General features: G+C 40.8%; 1 protein-coding gene across 1 annotated transcript in view; it reads left to right on the top strand.

Annotated features, from left to right (window-relative positions):
- RAPGEF4 (Rap guanine nucleotide exchange factor 4) overlaps window positions 1–24,090 on the top strand; it is a 275,140-nt gene that overhangs the window by 29,897 nt on the left and 221,153 nt on the right. The window contains exons 2-3 of the mRNA XM_040643867.1: window positions 13,927–14,069; window positions 17,315–17,403. Coding sequence (XP_040499801.1) covers window positions 13,927–14,069; window positions 17,315–17,403 — 232 coding nt within the window. The remainder of the gene's footprint in view (window positions 1–13,926; window positions 14,070–17,314; window positions 17,404–24,090) is intronic.

Below are 24,090 nucleotides of genomic sequence, written 5' to 3'. Positions count from 1 at the left end.
CTTTAGGGCATAATCAAGGTATTGTTCTTCCTGTAATTCTCAAAATGTTTGTACTTGGTCCACACACAGCAGATTTGTTGAATGAAAGAGATTAGAGACTGAAATTCAGAGTTCTAATGCTCTTTATCTCTTCTTGGGTGAAGAAAAACTGTGGGACAAAGGTACTTCCTGTTTTGCTTGCTCAGAGACTTGGGATTGATATGGTTGTCAGCATCTATGGCCCTGGGGAGTGGCTCCCTGTTCCATACAAGAGGACTAGAAGAGGTGGACCAGTTTCTGGCGTTTAGGAAGGCCATTATGACATCTCAAACTAGAGCTATGTGTTGGGTGTAGACAGAGAGTCACAATATCCTGTTATGAAATGGACCATACATGACTGTAACAAGGCCTCTCTCTGATATAGGCATCAGCCAGCCACTGGCTCTTTGGGAACTCTGTCTCTAAGCATCTTATTGCCTAGGTAGTCATAACTGCTGGATGCAATCATTCAAACTTGCCTGAAATTATATGCAAGGGCGGCTTTCTTTTTATTAAACCAGCATTCTAGACACTAGCCTACCTGGTTTGGACTATTAATTCTGATCACTTTGAAAACCAAAATGACTAACAGTATAAAGAAAGACTGTCAAATTGAATCTTCACCCCTGACTAATCATAATCCCTGCCATATGTCCTTGGCACAAATCGTGTTGCTGCCTGGGGCACTTCATCCTCTGCGGTGAGGCATGCTGGAAATTTGTGTTGGTGAGGACTTCTCTTGCCATTTTACACTCTGAAAGGGCCAGAAGCTGTTTCCAAAAAGAATGGAATTTAGTATTTTCCCTGGTTTTGGAGGGTTGGAACTATAGAAATAAGGTGTCTTAGATTTGGTGGGTATGACGCGAGGTTTTAGTCTAACAAAAATTTATCCAGAAAAATCATTCAGTATTTTCTCTACTAGTCAACTTTAGATTTATTTAACAGTCTTTTCACTATTAAACCTTGAGCACTGTGAAAGAAAAGAGAATTTGACTGTGTCTGTAAGAAATGCATCCTACTGTGTGCTAAGTAATCTCTAGTTTACTAAAACTTTAACTGACAGGACCTTATACTACATAATTTCTAGTTTATAGGCCATAGCTAGCTATACCATATAGAAAACATTATTCCAACCAAATTCCTGAGTGTATTTTGACTTAGCTATAGATCTGGAAGCCCCAGTCCTATTTGGTCAAGGTATTTAGATTCTAAGATGCTAAGTAATTACAGAACATAGCACCTGATTTATTTTTATTTATTATTTATTTATTGGCTCTCTACATAATTTCTCTAGACTTTTCTAAAGATGGGCAGAATCAGGGAGATAATTTGTTTTTGTTCAACTTTATGTTGTTTACTGTGGAAAGGTTAGTTTGGCACCAGTTACTCCATCATAACAGAAATAGAAGTTATCTTCTTCTTATATTGAAACAATAGATTTTTTTAACAAATAGGGCATTTATTATATTTAAAAAAACATAAATTGCCGTTCTTTGTCATGTTCAATAAATGACTTGTCATCAGCATCAGATATAGAGATGATTTTGCTAGTGAACTAAAGACACCTATAGGGCTTTCTTTGACTGTTGGCTTGAAACCCCTTGGTTTTAGGTCAAAATGGTACCTACCTTGATGTGCTAAGTTCTTTGTTCTGTCTTGGGTTCTTTGCTGAAAGCCCTGGAATTCTGTTATCTAGTCTTCCTTATGAAAACTGACTACTTAAACTTACATAATCTCATCACTGATCTGGAGACCTGTCTTGACCCAATGGGTCTGCATACCAGTTTTTCTGTTATTTATCAATTAAGGTAAAATTTAGGCCCACCTCCCCCTAATTTTAATGTACTTATATCCATTACAAATATTGTGGGGCAGGAGAGATTAGTTACCACAATAACAGCTTGAGTATCTCCATGCAAGAATAATAAACTCCCTTGTAGTAGTTGGTGCTAAACTGTATATTCTAGTTTAGAACCATTTTGACTTTGGGCCTAGTTTAATGGACTTCTCTGAGTGCATCTCTTTCGAGAAAGGTATCTATTCTCTTTGTTTCTGGGATATAGCTTTAGAACTGCCTTATTTCCATTTCCCATGTAGTTTTTACCTTCAGAAAAGCCTGAGTAATATCACATTTTTAAATATTTAGGTTTCCTTAATTGGTCATGAAAATTAGCATGCGCTCACATGAGGAAAAATATAAATGGATCCTCTAAGAAATCTTGGTGTGTACGTAAGCTGTTATTGAAATGATTCTTTGTGCATTCTTTCACTGAGAACACCAGTAGTTTGAGGATTCATTATTACTCTGATTTGGTAAGTGTGGTAGAGAACAGCAACAATTTTGTAGACAAATAGTTTCTTATCCAAAAAGTAATCTAATTTTCTTTGAAATATTAACTTTTAATAGTAATACACTCACATGTACAAATACAACAGCACAAAAGTATATTTATTCTTCAGCAATATTCATTGGGCACCTACTATATGCTAGACACTGTTCAAGGTACTGGAGCTATAGCAGTAATCCAAACAGGAAAAAAAAATACTTGCCTTCCTGGAGCTTACATTCTGGTGGAGATAATCACCCAAATAAATAATTATTGTTACTATAAATAGTATGTTAGGAAGTGTTAAGAAAAAAAAGAATGTTGGGTGAAAGTAGGTCAGGTACTACCGAGAGAGCTGAGTTAAGCAGGGCGGGCAGGGCAGGCTCACTGAGAAGAGAATTTGTGCTCAGATTTGCAGTAGGTGAGGAGTGAGTCATGCCAGGATCTGGGGACAGAGCATCCCTGGCAGAAGGAATAGCCATTGCAAAAGTTCTGAGGTGGCCCAAGGTCTTCAAGGTGCAGCAAAGACACCTGTGGGTCTGGAGAAGAGGGAGTAAGGGGAGTAGTCGAAGAGGAGGATCCAAAGAAAATAGGTATCAGGCTTGTGGGCCAGACTATCCACTATGATAGTACCATACCCACTTCTCTTTTAAAGCCAGAGATTTCCAACCAGCTGATCCAGTAAGGGGAGGTGTTTTCAAAACTCCCTGCTAAATAAAATCTTTAAAAGTAGGGGAGGGGCGCCTTGGTGGCTCAGTAGGTTAAGCCTCTGTCTTCAGCTCAGGTCGTGATCCCAGGGTCCTGGGATGGAGCACTGAGTCGGACTCCCTGCTCATCGGGGAGTTTGCTTCTCCCTCTTCTCCCCACTCGTGCTCTCTGTCGCTCTCTCTGTCTCTTTCTCTCAAATAAGTAAATAAATTATTTTTAAAAAATCTTAAAAAGCAAAACAAAACAAAACTCCCTGCTAAAAATGTGCTTCTCTCCACTGCATCTCATGGGCTTGTATCCTGTGCTTCCGGCGGGTTGGGGAGGAATGAAGATTGAGAATCACTCTCCTTAAGTAAAGTAATGTCCTCTTTGCCTCTGCCCCCATCCTCCATATTCTTCCTTTTTTCTCAAGGACGTCCTTCTGGTTGCCCACAAATAGAGAGCACTAAGAAAGGAAGATTATCAGAAGGCTCTGATTCAAGAGATTCCTATTTTCTAATCCTCACGACCTAAGACCCTGAGGGCTCTCCAAATATTTAATTATAGCAGTGATAGTTTTCTGAACAGAGTCTTTCAAATTTGAGTATAGCACTAGGTACCGTGGAGTGACTTTTGAGAGCCCCTGCTTACTATGGTGACAATTACATAGAAGAAGAAAGCCATCAGTTCAAACTTACCTGGAAAGCATTTTAAAGAAGCATCAGCTATCTGAGTCATGCCAGAAGCCATTTTAAAAGTTTAAGTAGCCAAAAGAAGTTATTTTTAACTTAATGTTGGTAGAGCAAGTGTTTTGCCTAGGGAAAATTATGAAAACTTTATGTGCTCTTTGGGGTCCAATAAGCAGTTTGGCTGGGGTCCTTGACCTCTGGCTGGGGGCATGTTGCAGAGAGACTTACGCCCAGCATGAAAATCCTGTACTGAGTGTATATACTCATGTACCATCAGAGAAAATTTTTTAAAGGAGTCTGTTAAAATTGGACAAGCCTGTACTTTGATTTTGTATTTTCATTTTAATTGTAATAAGACAAATGACAGCACACTGAGCCTAGTCAAAAAGGTTTCTCTCTTTCTCCTCTCACTAAGAACAGTAAGGTCGGCATTATTTAGATGTTAGCAGGGCTGTTCCTGCCCTCTGCCTGAAGGCAGCCTCTTTCAACTGTCTGAATAGTCCCGGGCCCCAGACCTGGCATCTCTCACCATGGGACAGATGACAGAGTGGTCGTCTGTGAAAGGGAGGTGGTGGTGTTCTGACTCGCAGTATTGCTCTGCTAGGGCCAAAATGGTAGTCCAGAGTGACCTGCAGGCACAACTCTCTTATTTGGGACACCAAGGGGGCAGTTTTCACTTTACTCTTTCATAAAGACATAAAAGCAAGCAGGCATGATTTCTAGACAGGGGGCATGAAGGCCAGAAATTTGCAGACTTCACGTGCTCTGCTCCCTGATGGCAGATGTGCGGGCCATATTTTGGAAGGGTCACAGAGGTCCTGGTGTGCCTTGTGACAGTCAGTCTTAGCTGTGAGGATAAAAAGCTGCAGTTGCTCCTGGGTCTCAGGATTCATCAAGGGGATTTTTTTGAGAGTCACCCTGAACATGGACTGAATTAGGAGCCTAGAGAGAATTTGGCTACTGAGTCGAGGGATGTGTGTGTGTGTGTGTGTGTGTGTGTGTGTGTGTGTGTGTGTTTAAAGAAAAGAAATATTCACTGGTACTTGTTAAAGATGGTAAGCAGACTTTATACAGGACAATAGGATTTTACAGTTGGGGTGGGAAATTGTAACTCAACTCTGAGTACAGCTTGGGCAAGTGGGAGTTTATAGTCAAGGAGCAGAGAAGGGGGGGTAGTTGGGGTAGAAAATTACTAAGAGGAAACATCAGGGGTAAGGGAGGGTTTGGCTAAATTGACATTGCTGAAGACAAGGCTGATCAGATATCACCTGGGGGGTGTTGGAGGATGAGAAACCAGATCTGATGTCAGAGTGGTCAGATATGGAGGGTGGGAGGTTCTGGTTACATGGACTTAGTAGGGTTTGTGCTAAAACTGTATTTTACAAGGGAGGGCACAGATGAGCCTAAAAAAACTTTGCTTCAGAAGTCTAAGTAAATTTGGTCAACAATCTTTGTCAGCATGTATAAGTGTTTGTATATGTGTATTTGTACATTTGTGTGTGTGTGTATGCATCTCTGTATGTATGTGTGTATCTGTGTGTGCTTATGTGTTTGTGTGTGTTGGGAGGGTGGTTGGTGGGTAAGAAACTCATAGGGAGAAGAATCATTCAGCAGATCTCCAGGGGGAGGAGCTGTAGCACAATACACTACATTTTTAGAACTAAATGACCAACAGTGGTGGGTCTGTAGTCATAAAAAGACAAGGACTGATTTTAGGAAGAATTTACAATAATGCCTGCATGAAGTGTTTGTAGAACTTTCATCCTTCAATGATGTCTTCTTAAGCGATCACTTCTTAAGTGATGTTCCTCTTCAGAATTCCTTTTCCCTTCTTTCCTGTTTTAATTGTATTTCTTACCACATTTCACCTTGGTAATTGATGTATGTGTGCAAATCTTCCTAATTCAATTTTAACTTCCTTGTGCAGGAGCCATGCCTTGAGTGCCTTATTCTCCTCTCATATACTAAGTAAATATTTGCAGATTGAATGAATACATTTTCAACACCTTCTTTCTGAATTTTGTTGACATTGTTGGTAAAACTTATAATTAGTAAAGAGTAAACCTTTCAGTATTCTAAGTGGTTAATAATAGTATAATTAAAATGATAACATGATAAGTGGTAAACATCTTGAGTTTCAAAGACTTTTGATATATCCATGTCATCTTTGGCAGTATAAATACACAAGATTTTGGTATACTAATACTCATCTAACCTCTGTGTCAAATGTTTTTGCTAGTAAAATAGGGTTCATAATACCTGCTCATCTAAGAGAGCTGTGATGATGAAAATTTTCAAAGCCCTTTGGAAAGTTAATTGTGTTACAAAAAGACCTAGATTGTCAAGCACATAGTGTTTGAGATCTTATGGTTGCTATAATAGAGAGAGAAAGAGGAAAACATACATGCACATCTATCTATAAAAGCTTCAGGGGCGCCTGGGTGGCACAGCGGTTAAGCGTCTGCCTTCAGCTCAGGGCGTGATCCCGGCGTTATGGGATCAAGCCCCACATCAGGCTTCTCTGCTATGAGCCTGCTTCTTCCTCTCCCACTCCCCCTGCTTGTGTTCCCTCTCTCGCTGGCTGTCTCTATCTCTGTCAAATAAATAAATAAAATCTTTGAAAAAAATAAAAAAAATACAAGCTTCAAAAGGCAAATGAGAATAATGGTACATGTTTTAAGTACTTTATTCCTTGTTTTCATTGAATATTTTTTTTAAAAGGCTTTTGTGGCTAATAATGATGATGATGAAGAAGATGGTACTGGTAATAATAATAGCTCTGTAGCCTTTTACAATTTATAAAATTATAAAATTACTGCATTATTTGGGATTTAACACTTTATTAGGGGAGAGGACCTGCTCTTATAACCCAAAGTTACTGTTAAAACAAAATGAGTCAAAACCAACTGCAAATTCATTTTAATGCAAATGTATTTAGTTCAAATTAAACCAAATGTTCTGAAATACATTTATTGATTTTCACAAGACATCTGGAAATTAAAAAAAAATACAAATAAAGTATTTGAGGAAATAAAACATTCCATATATTCCCACAAGATGACAGTACTACTATAGTATGCTACTGTTGTCCATTTCTTGGCTGAGCCTTCTGTTTATAATTGTGGGAAGGCAGCTGGGCAGAGAGCAGCTCTGCTTCCCCTTCTCCCAGTCCCTCCTCTCTTCCCATACTTTGCGCCCCCACAGTTCTGACTGTTGGGTGTTGGAATCTGCTGTCCTGGAGGTCCCCCAGGGCTTCTGCATGTGTTAGCACTGAGGGGTTTTCTTAGCAGATTGACAAGGGGGGTAGCCTTCCACATGGCAAGGGGTTTACAAATATTGATTATCATATAGCCAAACAGCAGAAGTCATCTAAGGGGGGATGTTTTCGCTAATTTTACAGTTATTGTACATTTTTTTCTCACAAATGCCTATGTGTTAGTATTTTGTGCTTTAGTTAGATAATCCTAGATAATCTAGGATTGTGCCTAGATAATCCTAGGATTGTGCCTAGATTTGTGCCTAGATAATCCTAAATTGACTGAATTAAGATTCAAGAGCATATTAAACTTTCACATTGCCTAATAAATGCGGGCAGTACTGGGAATCCAGAATCTTTGCTATCCCTTGCACACCTAACTTTGGTAGTTCCCATGTGTGCATTCTCTGTGCAGTAAAAGAAGGTCCAGACCAGAATATAATGGGTACCCTCAGTTCAGTACTTAACATAGAGTATTCTAATTTTGGTTACATGACTCCTTTCCCCAGCGGATTGTGAACTTCTTATGGATAGGACTGTATCTTGTTTACCCTTGTTCTTCCAGGGAAAGGTCTCTAATGTACAGTAGGAAAGCAATAAACAAATGTGCATTCGTAAACAAATGTTTGGTGGAGAGTCATTTAAAATTCCATAGATTTTGATAATTTATACTGCAATGTGAAGTCTTATATATTTGAATGCCATTAATTTGAAAGCTAGAAGTGATCAAAAGTTACATGTTAAAACCTCTCTCTCAAGATCATAAATGCATCCTAGGAAAATGATATTTTTTGATACTGCTAAATAGACATTATTTACCATTACAATTTATACAGTACTTAAAATAATTACATTTTATCAGAAATATTTTTAATTTGTGCCTTTTGCTAATTTAGATGGGTTAACGTCTGTCTCACCTTGCTATCAGATTTAGAAAGTTTTCAGGGACAGACTGAAATTCATTCTGGAAGAACCAAAGAATCACAGAAGAAAAATACCAAAACGAAGCAGGAAAACAGTGAATCAGTGGTTTATAAGAGATGAGACACAAATAAATAGTATATACCAAATGAATGAATAAATGAATGACAGTATCTCCAAGAAGACAAAATTGACATGCATTAAGTGTGAACTTTTAACATCATGAAATAAGAGGCCAAAAAGCAATGTTATCAATTGGATTTCAGAGAAGAGAAGCAAGGTTGTAAGGAAAAGCTCCATGAAGGAAGTGAACCCTAAGTTGGTCTTAAGGAAATGAGTCAATGTGAGAAAATAACTTCATATCTGTATTTTCTTTGTTGCAGTGGAACACATTACCACAAACTTAGTGGCTCAGAACAGCATACGTTTATTATCTGGCCATTTCCATGGGGCAGGATCCAGGATATGCTTGTTTGAATCCTCTGCTCAGGGTCTTAAAGGCTGAAATCAAGCTGCTAACTGGATGGTGTTCTTTTCTGGGGCTTGGGGACATCTTTTACGTGCACATATTGTTGGTAGAATTCAGTTCCTCTCAGCTGTAGTATGGAGGTCCCTGTTTTCTTGCTGGCTGCCAGCCAGGGGCCTCCCATATTCCTCACCTTGCTGCCCTCCTCCAACATGGCAGCTTCCTTCCTCAAGGCCGCCAGCAAAAGAAGCTCCCACTTCTTCTACCCTCTTTCAAATGATCCACTTGATTATGTCAGGCCCACTTGGGGAAAATCTCCCTTTTGATTAAGTTGAAGTCAACTGATTAGAGACCTTCATTATATCTGCAGAATCTCTTTACCTTTGCCATATATCATAACATAATTGTGGGAGTGATAGCTTTACACTTTTGCCATGCTCTGTTGACCAAAAGCAAATTACAGCACCTGCCCACCCTCAGGGGGATTGTACAAGGATGTGGGTCATTGAGGGTCACCCTATGTTCCTGCCTACCACAGTGTCTTCTTTTGTAAATTATTCTGTTATTTGAGCATATTTTAAAAGTGAGGTATTTTTTTTTTATTTTTAAAGATTTTAAAAAATGGGCCCTGGGTAAGGAAAAGAACTTCTTTGAACTTGGAGCTGTTACTTATTTCTACTTGGGGGACCAGCTGTACACAGTTATTAAGGGAATGGAAAGGATCCTAGAGGGTGTTATAATTAGAGAAGCCCATATCATCATTTTGAAACTGCAAGAGCTTCCTAACTGGTCTCTTACCTGCGGTCTTGACTCCCTCACATCTGCCTGGACTTGCCAAGGTGATCTTTTCTTTTCTTTTTTTTTTTTTTTTAAAGATTTTATTTATCTATTTGACAGAGATAGACAGCCAGCGAGAGAGGGAACACAAGCAGGGGGAGTGGGAGAGAAAGAAGCAGGCTCATAGTGGAGGAGCCTGATGTGGGGCTCGATCCCAGAACGCCGGGATCACGCCCTGAGCCGAAGGCAGACGCTTAACCACTGTGCCACCCAGGCGCCCCCAAGGTGATCTTTTCAATGCACATCCAACCCTTCTTAAAATACTTGTGCTGGCTCCTAGATGGAACCAAGCTCTCCGTCTCTGCCATGCTGTTCAGCTTCATGTCCCAACACAAGCTTCATGTGCCCTTCATTCACACGCAACTGAGGCAGTGGCAGGAGAGGCTGAGAGGAGGGGATGGATTTGAAAGGCATTGAGTAGGTAGAATTACCTGGATGTGGTGAGGGTGAGGGTGAGGCTGCTCCATGCATGCAAATAGGAGTGCAGGTGCAGTAGCAAATGTAGGAGGGAAGAAGAGTTAGTTTGAGGTCGCCCTAGAACATCATCACACACCAAGGACTTGTTGCAGGCATGGCCTTCTACTGAGGACTGTGGGATCTATAAAAGAAGTGCCAGGATGACCTCTACAGAAATGAGAATCCATGTGGCATTAGGAAATTATGGATTCACAAGAGAAGAGGGTCAACAGAAGGATTTCCACCAGTGGTAGATAACAGAAGTGGGATAGTAAAGATGTTAGTTCATAGCTGAATGCAGTTTTCCGTACTCAAGGAAGTACCCAGTAAAAGCAATGACAGATAAAACATTGCTTTTCATTGTTTCTGAGGCTTAAATGCGTTAACAGTGGGCAACATTTTAGGACCTGATTTGGGGATGCCTAAAGAAAATATCAGGAAGAAAGGTTTCAGAGTTGTCCTGGTTATCTCAAATTAACTTTGTCTTTTCAAGTGTCTTTGGTCACTTGGCCTTACACAATCTGGTTACGAATCTTAAAGTTCTTTGTGCTTGTTTTGGACTGCATGGAAGTACATAAGCTTTTCTTCTGCTGCTTTCTATTTCTTCTGGAGGATGTTGGCCCAAAAATGTTTAAGCTGTCCTGGTCTGCCTTCCTGAGATGGGACACACTCTAGGGAGAATGCACAAAATGGGATGCTGCTTTTCTTCACGGAATATGGATTCTAATCTCCACTTACCTTTTTTCCTCTGTAACTAAGTAGAATCCATCATATCAATGCCCAGTCAATTTCTGGTTCTTGATTCCTCCCATGGTCGTTTGAATGCTGTCATTGCTTTGGGCCTGCAGACTAGTGCCAGCGCTGCTGTGGCAGCAGCCTGTGGAGTTCACACGGCTGCTTGCTGTGGCTGGGTGTGACTCCCTGCTGGTGCCAACATTGCTTCCCATGAAGTGTGCCCTGCTGGCATGACTCCTCACCAGGGGTCGCCTCTGCCGGTTGCTGTTGCCCTCACTGCCTGTGAAATGCGTTCTCACTGGGCACACAAGGACACTTGCTGAAGGTCTTTTGTTCCCCTTGATTAACTGCTGAAGTTCTAGCTGCTGTTTCAAAGCCCCTTCCCTTTAGGAACATACCTTCTGGTAGGGAGTTGATAAAAGCCCTCACAAAGGGCCAATAGGCGGAAGGAGGCACTGGTCCTGATGTGCTATACCTTCCCTGGTGAAGCCTGCAAACCTCCCAGCTCTTTTGAGAACTTGGTTATCTTATAAACTGGACACTAATGCATGAGGATTTCCCCTCCTCCTCCCTGGGAAGCAGGGTCCAAGTCCTTTCTGGAGGTTACTGGGAAGCTAGTTTGTGGGCATACTCTTTGAATCTAGTTTTCTGGGGCCTGAAAGTGTCATTGAGGGTAGGTGAAAAGCCTCTTAAGTAAGCTTTCATGAGTTTAGGTCTTCCCCGTAGTGACAGGTCATCTGCTCATGTCCTCCAGAAATGGTCATCTCTCATGGTGGGATCTGTACTTTCTCCTACAATGTCCTGAGTTCCTTGGAGCTCTGGCACATCCAGTCCTGACCTCTGTGTTAGTCTAGGTGATGCTAAGTGATGCTGTGGTAAAAATCCTCCAACCCTACACACACACACACACACACACACACACCCCAAATCTTAGTAGCTTCGCACAATGGAGTTTTATTTGTTACTTGCACAGTCTCCATCTTGTGGCTAAAGCATCTGAAACACATATCTTCTGTATTAATTTCCTAGGACTCTCAAACAACATACCATAAACTAGGTGGGTTTAAAAAATAGAAATATATTCTCTCACAGTTTTGGAAACCGGAAGTCCAAAATCAAGGTGTCATCAGGGCCATGTTTTGAAGGCTCTAGAGGAGGACCCTTCCTTGCTTCCTTCTCACTTCTGGTAGTTGCCATCAGTTCTTGGGGTCCCTTGGCTTACAGATGCATCACTTCAATCTCTGCCTCTACCTTCACATAGGCATCTTCCCCATGTCTCTCTGTGTTAATTTCCTTCTTTTTATAAGAACACCAGTCTTTAGATTATGGCTTACCCATGGGTATCAGATGTTAGGACTTTCAACATATTTTATGAGGAGGACACAATTCAACCCATAACACTACAGAGTTATGGCTGAGGAAAAGAAAGAAGACATCCCATGGCTCTTAACAGTCTCATCTCAGAAGTGACACATGCTAGTTTTGTTCACGGTCCACTAGCCACAGCATGGCTCCAACATAACTGCAAGGGAAGATGGTAAATTCAGGGAAGCACATGGGTATTTAGTGAGAATTACTGTCTCAGTCACCAGCTCATTTCTTCTGATCCCAGAAGTCTCCGGAGCATATGTGAGGCTGGATAGTTTCTGTGTAATGTGAAATATCTATCAAGGAACACCATATGATCCTGCAAAGCATATTGAAGGAATAGACTTGGAAAACTGAGCAAAGGGAGGGAAGGAAACAGTTTATATAATCTGCAAAAGTATCCCATATTTGTTTGGTTCTTCGGTTCATCTTAATCCAGAGAATACAAAATGGTGGGCAGCAAGTTGAATCTAGTCCACAGATGTTATTTGTGTGAACCACACAATGTTTAAGAAATGTGAACAAAGATCTAGATATCTTTCCTTGAACGATTGGAAGATATGACAACATGTGGGCCCATGTTTCCACAGAAAACCAGTAATAAGGAAAACAGCCAAAGAAGGCCTGCTCCTTTTAGACAGTCCCATCTTTGCAGTTGACTCTGCTCCCCACCATTCCCTCTATCATTGCCCACATTGAGGCTCAGTATCAGTTCTTATTCGTCTTTGTACTTTCACCATTGTTTTCATGTAGGAAAGATTTTTGCCCCCTTATATTTGACTCTTTTTACCCACTTGATTTATCTGATTGGCCACTTCAAGCATTTGTGTTTGTGACTTCAATTTTAAGTAAAACCTAAATTTTCATGTATCTTATCACACCCTGGTGCTTCTAAAGGATTAAGCAATACCCAAAAGCTTGAACTCTGCTTGAACTCATGACTTGGAGGCTGATTCCTGCTTTAGCCATCTGCAAAGGAAACACTCCTCCTATGTTTTCTTCACTCTCTCCACTACTGTGGTAACCCAACACCCTGACACTGACCTGTGGGTTTTCCACACCAAACAATTCTGAGACACCGTCTGGGTCTCCTACAGTTCAATTCAATTCAATTCAATTCAATTCAATTCAATTCAATTCAATTCTGACACTGTCTACCTAGAGATAGCATCAGATCCCACAGGTTATGGGCTCAGTCCCAGAAGACTGCCCCATTGTACACACCTCAGATGCCAAACACAAGTTCAGGCTGTCACCAGTGGGCTATAAACCGAAGAGGTTCCTACCACCTCCTTCTCAGGTTTGATTAATTTGCTAGAGTGGCTCACAGAACCCAGGAAAACAGTTTACTTACTAGATGGCTGTTTTGTGTTGTTTTTTTTTTTATATAAAAGGATATAATTTAGGAACAGCCAGACAGAAGAGATGCATAGGGGAAGGTATGGGATGGAGCACAGAGCTTCCATGCTCTTTCTGAGCATGCCATGCTCCCCAAATCTTCACATGTTCACCAACCTGGAAGTTCTCTGAATCCCACAGTTCAGGAATTTTTATGGAGGCTTCATTATGTAGGCATGGTTGATTAAATCATGGGACTTCAGTGATTGACTCAATCTCCAGACTTCTCCCGAGAGGTTAGGAAGTGGGGCTGAAATTTCCAACCCTCTAATCACATGGTTGGTTCCCTTGGCAACCAGCCTCCATCCTTAGGTTACCTAGGGGTTTTCCACAAGTTACCTTAGTAACATAAATGCAGTTGTAAAGAGAGGGTCTTGGTATGAATAGCAAGACACGCATTTTACCTTTATGTCTCTGAAACACTTCAGGAACTAAGGACAAAAGATCAACTATTGTAACAAAAGATGCCCCTATGGCTTTTATATAGGAAATCACAAGAATTTTAGGAGCTGTGTGTCATGAACAGTGGATAAAGATCAAATACGCATTCCTTACTATAAATCAGAGTATCACACCATCTGCAATAGTTGTGACTTAAGATGAATGGTTGACAAAAGCCTGGAAATACTTGTGATGGGGATAGGTATATAAATGTTTGCATTTACAGTTGGGATGGTTGCATAAATTTGAATATAATTAACATAATGCATGTTGACTGAAGTAAATCCTTATTGATACAGCTTTTTGTGCCTTTTCTCCCTTTTATAGACCATTGGAACGATCCAGTGAAGATGTGGATATAATCTTCACAAGGCTGAAAGAAGTTAAAGCTTTTGAGAAATTTCACCCAAATCTCCTTCATCAGATTTGTTTATGTGGTTATTATGAGAACCTGGAAAAAGGAATAACATGTAAGAAATGCAACTTCAGTGGTGTATTTTCATGTATGGTTTGTGATCATTTGTAGTTATCCCATGGGGACAGATAGTACATGGAGTATTTATGTGCCAAATATTTGAGCTTCACCCAAAGGTATTAGATTGACATTTCCCTTTACTTTGTTTATTCAGTTCTGTGTAGACATTTCCTTGACTTTGTTCACAGCATGGAAATGTTCTTCCAGTGTAGCCTGGAAGGTGGAACTGGAAAGATGTACTGACTTGTATACTCAGCTAAATCCTTAGAAACTCAAATAGTTATTTTCTTTACCCCAAGAAATATGTAAGTCAGTAGGATATTAAAGATAAAAGGACTCTTAATGAATGTTAATAGTAATGTTTTGAATCAACCTGAGTGACCTCTATTTCAGGTGTGACTAAGGGGCAGGGAAAGAAAACAAGAGGGTGACAGCTGCATTAAAAAAATGTATTTTCTCATTAAAAAATAATGCTTTTCCATCTGTTGGGATACTTTTATGATGCAGTAACAGATAGCTCCCATCCAACTGGCTTGAATATCAATTACTCCTACAAGGAGGGAAAAATTAGTTACTCATATTCAAGAAGTCTTTTTTTTATTATTAAAATCTTTTTTTAATTAAAAAAATTTTTTTTAATTTTTTAATTTTTTTGTAATTTTTATTTTGTTATATTAGTCACCATACAGTACATCCCCAGTTTTTGATGCAATGTTCCATGATTCATTATTTGCATATAACACCCAGTGCACCATGCAATATGTGCTCATATTCAGGAAGTCTTGAGATAGGATGGCTTCAGAGTTAGTTAATTAAGTGACTTAAAGACATTACTAAGGTCACATGTCTCTCCCATTTTGTTTTTGTATATGTTTTGCTCTGCATCCTCAAGTGTTGGCTTTTGTTCTCAGATTTGACCCAAGTGATTCTAAGACTGCTATAGCAATTAGAGGCATTACATGTGTTGGGAGGGGAAAACTCCCCCCGCACCCCCTGTGGTTCTTTTTAGCTGGGCTAATAAATTGACATAAGACAGATTAACGGGAGAAAAAAAATTAAATTTCATACATTACAGTGGTCTCAGATATGGGACCTAAGAAATGACCAAGGCAGGCTGTTTATATACTTTTTAGATAAAGAAACAATATGTTTGTGGAAAACCAACAAGACAAAGAAACTTAGACTTGGGTACTAATTAGTGAAGAAACTAAGCAGAGTTTGTTTATATAGCCTTCTCGGCCCTGAATTCTCTATGTCTGGTGATAATGATGTCTATCTCATGGTGCAGGAAGGGTTCCTTTCACATGGGAGACTTACTTCCTGCTTTCCAGAGGACAGAGAGGCGGGTCAGAGTATCTTTGCACCTGCTGTTTCTCAAGTAACTTTGATTCAACATAATCAATATGCCACTTTGGCATATTTTGGAGTAACCTGCCCTGAGCCCCATCACATGACAACACAAAGATATCCTGTCGAAGGACTATTTCTTCTTGTGTCTATTTTCAGCAGTCCTCCAGTAGAGCTCCTGTTTCATTGGCCAGAATTGCATCATATACTGGCATCTAAACCAGTCACTGTCAAAGATAATGGGATCACCATGATTGGTTTGGAGCGATCATGATTACAGCACTGGAGCTAGGGAAGAAAGTCTATGCTCTGAGCTTTAGTCCTGTGGAGGAGGGTGGAAACTTGTATAAAATCTGTGTTAACTTAGATAAGAGGAGGCGGGTGTATGATTCTGAGTGGGAGACCAACAGGGTCTGTCAAACATAAGTGTAGAAAATTTGGAAGACAAGCAAAATAAAAATCGTGTAGAATCCCCAAATGCAGAAATTGCTATCAACACTTCGTGTCCTTTGAAATGTCTTCCTACACGTGTACACGCAAATATAGTCATACTTACATTTAAAAAGTCATCCATACATATTGTTTTCAAATCAATATATTTTCTTTCTTACTGATACCAGAAACATTGTTCTTTTGGGGATGAGACTCTATTTTCTGTTTCTTAAGGCCATTTTCAAAATGAATCTTCTATGATTCATTTTGTAATGTAAAATTGATTGGCAGGTGATGATGTCTTTTGGGGCCAAGAAGTTCATGAAAGGCAAAACCCTAGCTCTAAACTAAGTCACTTACAAAAGCTGGGAATAGCAGAGTTACTGGAGAGGCCAGCTATAAACTCATCAGTCTCTCCTCTTCAGCTTATTACTGCACCTGTGTAGGATGCCATTGTCGTGCTTGTCTTTCCACAGCATGTCTTGGGGAGTTTAGAGCAGCTTGTCGTCATTATTGTGGCTCCTAGAAGCTCGCTCTTATGCAGGGAGCACTAGCCCTGCCAGAATTCAACTGTCCCACTGAGTTGTCATGTGATTTTATACTGAGTCACTTGACCTCTGACTCTAATTGTGAAAAGAATTTTAAAATATTAGATCATTCAATCTAGTTATTTAGCCAGGGTATTTAAAAGGATAGTTGGATTTGTATGAGATTTTTGAGCCAGTGTTTCAGAATGATTTTCCAAAGTACTGGTCTTATCATGATATGAGAACTAGGGTTCTATCTAAATATCTAAATATTTTCTCTCTGAGGTTACAAAAGTAAAAGCAAAATCAGGTTCAGAAATTTCTGATGACAGTCATTTCCAAAGACTAGTTAACTCTTAATGCCTAAAAGCAATGAATTTATAAAACAAATAAGAAAATGGAAAGTGATAATACTAGTTAAAATTTTTATAGCAGATTTTATTTTTCTTACTCATCTATGTTCCTTAAAAGGGAACATTCTATTCTAAGAATACATTGCTTTTAATATAAGTAGATTTAGGAAATTGGGGTGGTAGGCTAGAATTTTGTTGAATCAAATAACCTTGTTAATATGTACCCCATCTAGAGTAATTATTTTCTAAGAATCACAATACTATGAAATGTATTTAAAATAAATTACATAAAACATCAGTGAATTCTTAAATTCAAAAGATCTTATAGCATTTAGGGTTATCATCCCTTATTACTACTCTGTATATAAGAGTTCCCTTTAAATAGAGTTCCGCTTCATAGAGTAAATAGGATATAGCTTTGTTGACAGATGGGGAAAAGAGAAATACATCATGCTTTTATGGAAACAGATAGAGGCGAGGTGGAAAGCTTTGCTAGATCCAAGTCATGCTTATAATGACCCGTGGTCATATGGTAAAACCAACTTATATTTGATATATTTACCTTACTGTTTCTTTTTCAGTATTTCGCCAGGGTGATATCGGAACAAACTGGTATGCTGTTCTGGCAGGGTCTTTGGATGTCAAAGTGTCTGAGACCAGCAGTCACCAGGTAAGATATCGTATTCTTTTTTTAAGTAGGATTTATAACTATTATTTTTAAAGCCACATTAGGTCTATATCTTTTATGCCATCAAAATTACATTTTCAGACTCCTTTCCTCTTTCCATAGGAAGGAGTTTGACAAGTGTTCATTGAATTCTTGTATTAAGTTAGTCAACAAACATACGCCCGGCATGTCTTCCGTGGTTTGAGTATGGTGACAGGTGTTGGAACATGAAGTGTGGGAACACAGTGCCCCCTCCCAGGAGCTTGCTATCTCTTGGGAAACGCAAACAATTCAACTGCAATTTGATAAATTGCTGTCATGTAAATTGAAATGTGAACAAAGGGGATAGAAAATCAAGTTTTTTTAGGTTTCTCCTCAGATCCTTCTCCATCTGGTACCCTGACTTTTCTTTGTTGTAGAAGTGGTCAGCCTTGTAGGCACTGCAGTGATGCGGGCAAAGTGTGGTTGATGCAGCCTCCCTATAAGTCTCTCTCTCTCTCACGGTTTCTCTGCCTCATCTTCTCAAATATGGAAGGGCCAGTAATATATTTTCCTTCTAAAGTATGGAACTTGCTTGCTTGATCTTCATTAGTGACCTCGGAGGAGCTTAGCATCCTGGTAGATAAAACTCATTTTGTCTCCTTTCCCCCGCCAACGGTATTTGTGAATATTTAAAATTGGACCCAGACTCTCCTTTCACATCTGCAGTGACCCTTGTTCATCCTTATTCCATGGGCCCCAAATGTACAGAACTTCCCTGTTTGGCCCCAAGAACCTCGAATCTCAAAAAGACAGCCCCTAAACGCCACCCTCAAGCCTCAGTATGAAAATGGCCCAGGTTTTCTATCTGCATATTCAGGATTAATATAAAAACTGCAGGAAGGGAATTGGCTAATTGTAACATCAGAAAGAATTATCAAGAAAAATTTATAAATCAGTTAAAGAGACAAAGCCTACAGCCAAATACCATGTTTAAGACAGTGCTTCTGAGCCTTTTCCATATGTAACACACTTCCAATGTGAGAAACATTTATGGTGCCCTAAATTTGAGATTTAAATTTTGTAGGAACATGTGTGCATATTGGAGTTATGGGAAGCCATCCATCTAAAAATGGAAAAGTATCCTAAAGATTGTTGCTAAAGTGGGCGTTTGGAGTTTGGAATATAGTTGCCAGTGTTATTCCCGTTGTTGTGGATGGTTAGTCTCAGGCCCGTGCCTAAGTGCTGCTTAACCCATGGATACTTTTTCTGTGGATCATTGCATAGAAAGTTCCATTAAAAACTGCCTAGGACCTGTGCCTTTCAATCTTGTTGGGACTATCCCTCTTCCCCTCTCTCACAGAGCCGGTTTTCTCCTGGAGTTCAGAGGGCCAAGGTGAGAGGTGAGGTTTTTATTCTTGTAAGCTGCCTCAGTTTCTCAGTGGAACTGAGAACAAGCTAGCATTTCTTGGATAGTGCCATGTGCAAGGTGGTGTTCTAAGCACCTAACAGGTATTTATTTACTCCTTTATTCCTCACGACAACCCTACAGGGTAGGTCATATTACTGTTCTTGTTTTACAGATAAGGAAGTGAGGCCCTGACTGGTTAAATAACTTGCCCCAGGTAACAGCCTAGAAATTAGGGGAACCAAGATTCAAGCCGAAGAAGTCAGTTGCCTGAACATAGGCTCTTAGGCACTGCTCTGTGCTTTTGACTCAAAAGAAGTGTGATGACTCCAGCACCTTCCCCTCTCTCTGTTAGTCATCATCTTTTCAGATTTCCCCATGTCTCTTACCTCTGCACACCTTCCACCGGCAGCCTGCTGTTCTGGTGGGGACCCTCGGGCTCCTTGCTCAGAGCTGTTCCTGATCCTCGCTGTAACCAGGTCTCACCTGTGTGGAGGTGTGGAGGGGACAGGGCCTAGTAGAGGATGGGTCTCCTCACTCCTCCAGGTGGTCCTAAATGGGTGATGATGGAGAGAGGGGAGGAACTGAAGAAGGAAGGTGAGGATAGAGAGCAAAGGCGAGAAAGTTAAGAATTAAGGGGGAGAAAGGTGAGAAGGGAAGGAAAACACAGGGAGGAAAGAGAAGAAGAAGAAAGAACAGATGTACCTAAAGGATGAGAAATAACATCTGCTGAGACATCAAATGTTCAAAGCTGGCATGAGATTGTGATGGTTTAAAATAGGATTTGGCCAGAGGCTCCTGGAATATTGCCCTGGACCAATTCTCTCTAACCACGGGGTCCTAGCAAAGAATAGCTGCGTAACACTTTGTTATTAGCTGTGGGGTTTTTAAAATCTTAACAAACCTCTAACTTCTGCTGTGGTTTTGACCTCAAACACATGCTGAGGACTTTCCTAAGCTGGGCTTGGTCTTATCTTAAGTTGTTAGGAATTTTAGCTTTATACCAAAGCTGGCTTACTGTCTCCTCTTTGTGTGTCACCCGACATTGTCCAACCAGAGTTTTCTGGACTGATTTATATCATCAAGCTATATGGAAGAGAAAGCTCATTGACTTCTACATCCTCCAACCCTCCAGAGAGGAGTCTGAGAAACACAGAGGGCCCAGCCTTCCAGCCAGCTCAGACAGTCACCCACACGACATGGTTGCCACTCCATGGGAGGAAGAAGCTAAAGAGAATGAGCAAGATGGCTGAATTCCTCCCATGGCAAGTTGTTTGACAGTGAGAAACAAAAAAAGCCATTTCTACCTGTGCTGGCCTTGTAATGGGCTCTGGTCTCTGCCGACTAGTGATGTGGCCAAATCAGAGTGATGAGTTAGCCCATCAGAATAGTACTGTCTCTAGGTCAGAGTTCTCCAGAGAAATAGGACAAATAGGAGATAGGCAGACAGATATTTATTTTAAGGAATTGACTTATGTGATTGTGGGGACTGGTAGGTTTGAAATCTGTATGGTGAGCCAGCAGGGTGAAGATCAGGCGAAACTTGATGCTGCAGCCTTGAGTCTGGAAGCTGGAAACCCAGGCAGAATTCCCGTGTTGCAGTCTGGAAGCAGAATTCCACCTTCTTTGGGAAACCTCAAGGGAAACATGTTTGCTCTTAAATAAGTCCCTCGATTGATTGGATGAAACAGACTCACATTATGGAGGATAATCTACTTTGTTTAAAGTCTACTGACTGTAAATGTTAAACAGTATCTTTAGATTACAACCAAATGTAGGCTAATGTTTGACTAAACAACTGGTTACCCTAGTTAAGCCAAGTTGACGCATAAAATTAACCATCAGCCACCCCAATGGGGAGTGAAATGAGCTTGGGCCATGGAGGAGAAGCAAGGGAAGGCCTACAATTGCTACCCTAGAGACCGGCAGCAGCTTTGCTAAGTGCCTTCGTTGTAGCTTGCTTGCTGGGGATTCTGTGAGCATCATCTTTAGGCATTCATGCCCTATTTTACAACGGGCCGTGAAAACAAGGCTCGGCGACATCAGGTGTAACTTTCCCTGGGCCACACAAATGTACGTGGCCAAATGCGCATTTGAATTCAGGTCTGACATATTCCAAATTTCTTGTTCTTCCTGCTGCTCACACAGGAAAAATGGTAAGCAGAGCAGGAAAAGAAAACGAAGAAAAGTTAAATGAAACTAAGAGCAAATTAAGGAAAGAGAAAAGAGGTAACAGCACAGAAGAGTGAGATCTTTAGAAGTGAGTAGGGCTGTTGCTAGCCTGCCCCTCCATTTTCATTCAAGTCTGTCCCTGTTCTGTGTGCCTTTCTTCTCATCTGAGAGTCAGAAGTCAGAGATGGTAGTGATAAATTCCCAAGCTTATCTCTGAGTGTCAGAGATACCTTCTAACATCCTCAGTGGGGGGTTAGCTGAGCCAGAATGGTGGGATAGGAGCAGACATAGATCATGGTAATGAGCGCCCACTACAGGCAGCTGTGTGAAAAACTCTTAATGCATTATTTCATTGGCTACTCAACTACAGGGCCCTTCCCCGTTTAGTGCTATTATTAGTGTCATTTTACAGGTAGATGCTAAATAAAGATCACACAGCCATTAGGTTTAAGAGCCAGTTCTTTGCGATTCTGGGGCTCAAGTTCTTGACCATTATGGTTGTACAGGTGCCAACCAGAAGTAATAATGAATGTGGGAGGAGCTTTTCCCCTGGAGCTCCCGCAACCACCTGCCTGATTCCAGCTCAGAGCTCCCCACCTCTCACCTCCAAGCCCGTCTTGCAGGTGTTTGCTCCACCTCAGACAAGCTCCGCTGGGCTGCCCCTGGGGTGTGGGGCCCTCTTTACGCCACTTCTTAGATCATCAGTTAAATGAACATGGCCCATCTCTTCAAAAAGGTTTCTAGGTTAGAGGGTGGGATAGATACGTATGGGTGTTAAGGGAGGGAGATTAAGGCCCTATGTACAAGGTGGGGGTGACAGGATTGGAGTTTGTGTTGATGGGAGGTATGGGGGCGGATGGAAAGTGGGGATCCTGACTCAGAGGAAGAGGTAGGTGGTGATGCCAGTAGTTGAAATAAGGAGCACATAAAAAAGAAAACCCTTCACAGATTCTGATATAGCATTTTTATGTCATACATTTATCAGGCATTATTGATTTAATGGAATTTTTTTCTAAACAAAATCACCCTATTTCTTTTATATGGTGATAGGAAGATATAATTACACATAAATTTGAAGAATACAAAGAGCATAAATATTTTGTCTCATAAATTTGTATTACCTTTCTGCCTGTTTTAATATAATACTACTTTTTCTCCCTTTATATCATTCCCTTTACTTTTTTTGCTCACTAGGTTAAGAAAACACAGCTTCTTGCCTTTTTATGATTGGTTTGCCAGATTCTTCTTGAATTCTTTGGACTTTAGGTTTAGGGTCACGCTGACTTCTCATTGGTGACATGCTAGGGGCATAGTAGTAGTGACTCTCATCATTTAGAAAGCATTTCCCTTACATTGTTTTGTTTGAACCACCCTAGTAGGCAGACTCAACTGTGTTGCATCTTACTCAAGTCCCGGGTGAATGAGTGGTCTGCTCAAGATGACACAGTGGTGACCCACAGAGCTGGAAATCACCATGACTTCCTTACCTAGTCCAGTGCCCTGCTCTTGCCATCCTTAACTGTAGCCAGCATGTGTGGCCGTTTGCCTGGGTGTTTGTAAGGGGTCTTCAAAGGGCACCTGCTCCTGAGAGCCTCTAATGTCCTGAGTGGTGGTGGTGTACAGATCCTTCTTTGCCCCCTTGGATCACTGGTGCCTAAGATTCTGACAAAGGAAACTGTTGATTCCACATTTGGGAAAAGTATTAAAATATAAACACTCCACTGAGTGGTGATATAAACTTCAGGCCCTTTCCTGGGAGACAAAAAGCCATTGGACTGTGGGGAGCGAGGATGGCTCACCTCCCAGTTTTGCTTGGAGCTGGCCCACCCGGTCAGTTTAGAAACCACAAGTCTGCCGGCTGGGAAGGCATGACCTAGCAGACAGACTCTGTCTCACCCTGTGGGTCTGCTCCTGACTCAGGACATATCAGACAGTGGTATAAAATCCTACTGAGTGCTGGTTGGAACCAACTTCTCTCCCTCTCACACACGCCTTTCCAGGCAGAGCCCCAAGCCCACACTGTCCTGCTTCCCTATTTTCCCTTCGGGTGAGTCCTCCCCAGTCTGAGGTTCAAGTGTGGACTGGAGGGGAGAGACAAGTCTCTGGATGAATAATGGGCCCTACCTCTCGGAGACCTTCCCTGAGGAGCTGGTGCTACATTGCTTTCGTTTCTTTAGCTATCCTTGAAACTGTGTGTGTGCTGAGAATTCTGGGAAATACATAGACTATTCTTTTCCTGTTATTTTGATGAAATTTTAGAGACCTCTATCCTTAGAAATATCTTCCTATAAATTATATTGCTTCCACTACTCCATAAACAAAACCTACTTCCAAAACACTTGTACCCCATGTGTATAATTGTAGTTGTCAGAGGCACCTCTTCCGACTTTCCAGGCACTTTTTCTGCCTTGGCCATTCTTTGTCTTACCCCTTGATGCTCAGAGTGCTCAACAAGGGGACCTGCCCACAGACCCTGCCACCAACCCACATTATCCCAGCTGGCCCATATGCTCATGTAGATTTCCAGTTGGCAGTGCAAATCCTATCAAGGACTAATCCTCCCAGTTCCCAATGATACCTGTCCCCATGCTCAGTCTCTTACCTAAGCCTCACTGGGACACGACGCCTTCAGACGCCCCTAGCTGGACTCTTGTGCTCAAGAACCTGCTTGCCTTGGGTACCTGTTTAACTTAATGGCCTAAAAGTTAGAGATTTTACGTTCCCACTAGAATGAATAATGCTATAGGTGTACTCTTTTCTCATTAATATTTGAATGGATTTAGGGTGAGAAGTGATACACAGTAGGTAGTAGACTTAAAAACAATAAATAGGCAACCATACTCAACTCTGTGTGTGTGTTTCAGAAAGAAAGAGAGATACAGGGTCCTGTTTTTCTCTGCAGATTTTATAAATGAATGACTTTTTTTTTTTTTGGCATGGTGGTAAGTATTTAAATCCTAGGAATATATGAGGTTTAATAATTAATCTTTGCACCCAAAAAGTATATTTTTCCAGTCATGAGAAAGAAGAATTTCTCATGGCTGCTTAGTGACTAGAAGTCCATGCTACAAAATAGAGAATAAGATGGTGTATTAATTCATTAAAGCTTCTACATCTCTGTAACAGATGCT

Source organism: Ursus maritimus, unplaced genomic scaffold (genome assembly GCF_017311325.1).
Source record: "Ursus maritimus isolate PB19 unplaced genomic scaffold, ASM1731132v1 scaffold_1, whole genome shotgun sequence".
Taxonomy (NCBI): domain Eukaryota; kingdom Metazoa; phylum Chordata; class Mammalia; order Carnivora; family Ursidae; genus Ursus; species Ursus maritimus.
Note: the sequence above shows the minus strand (reverse complement) of the source record. Positions and strands in the feature narration are given on the sequence as shown.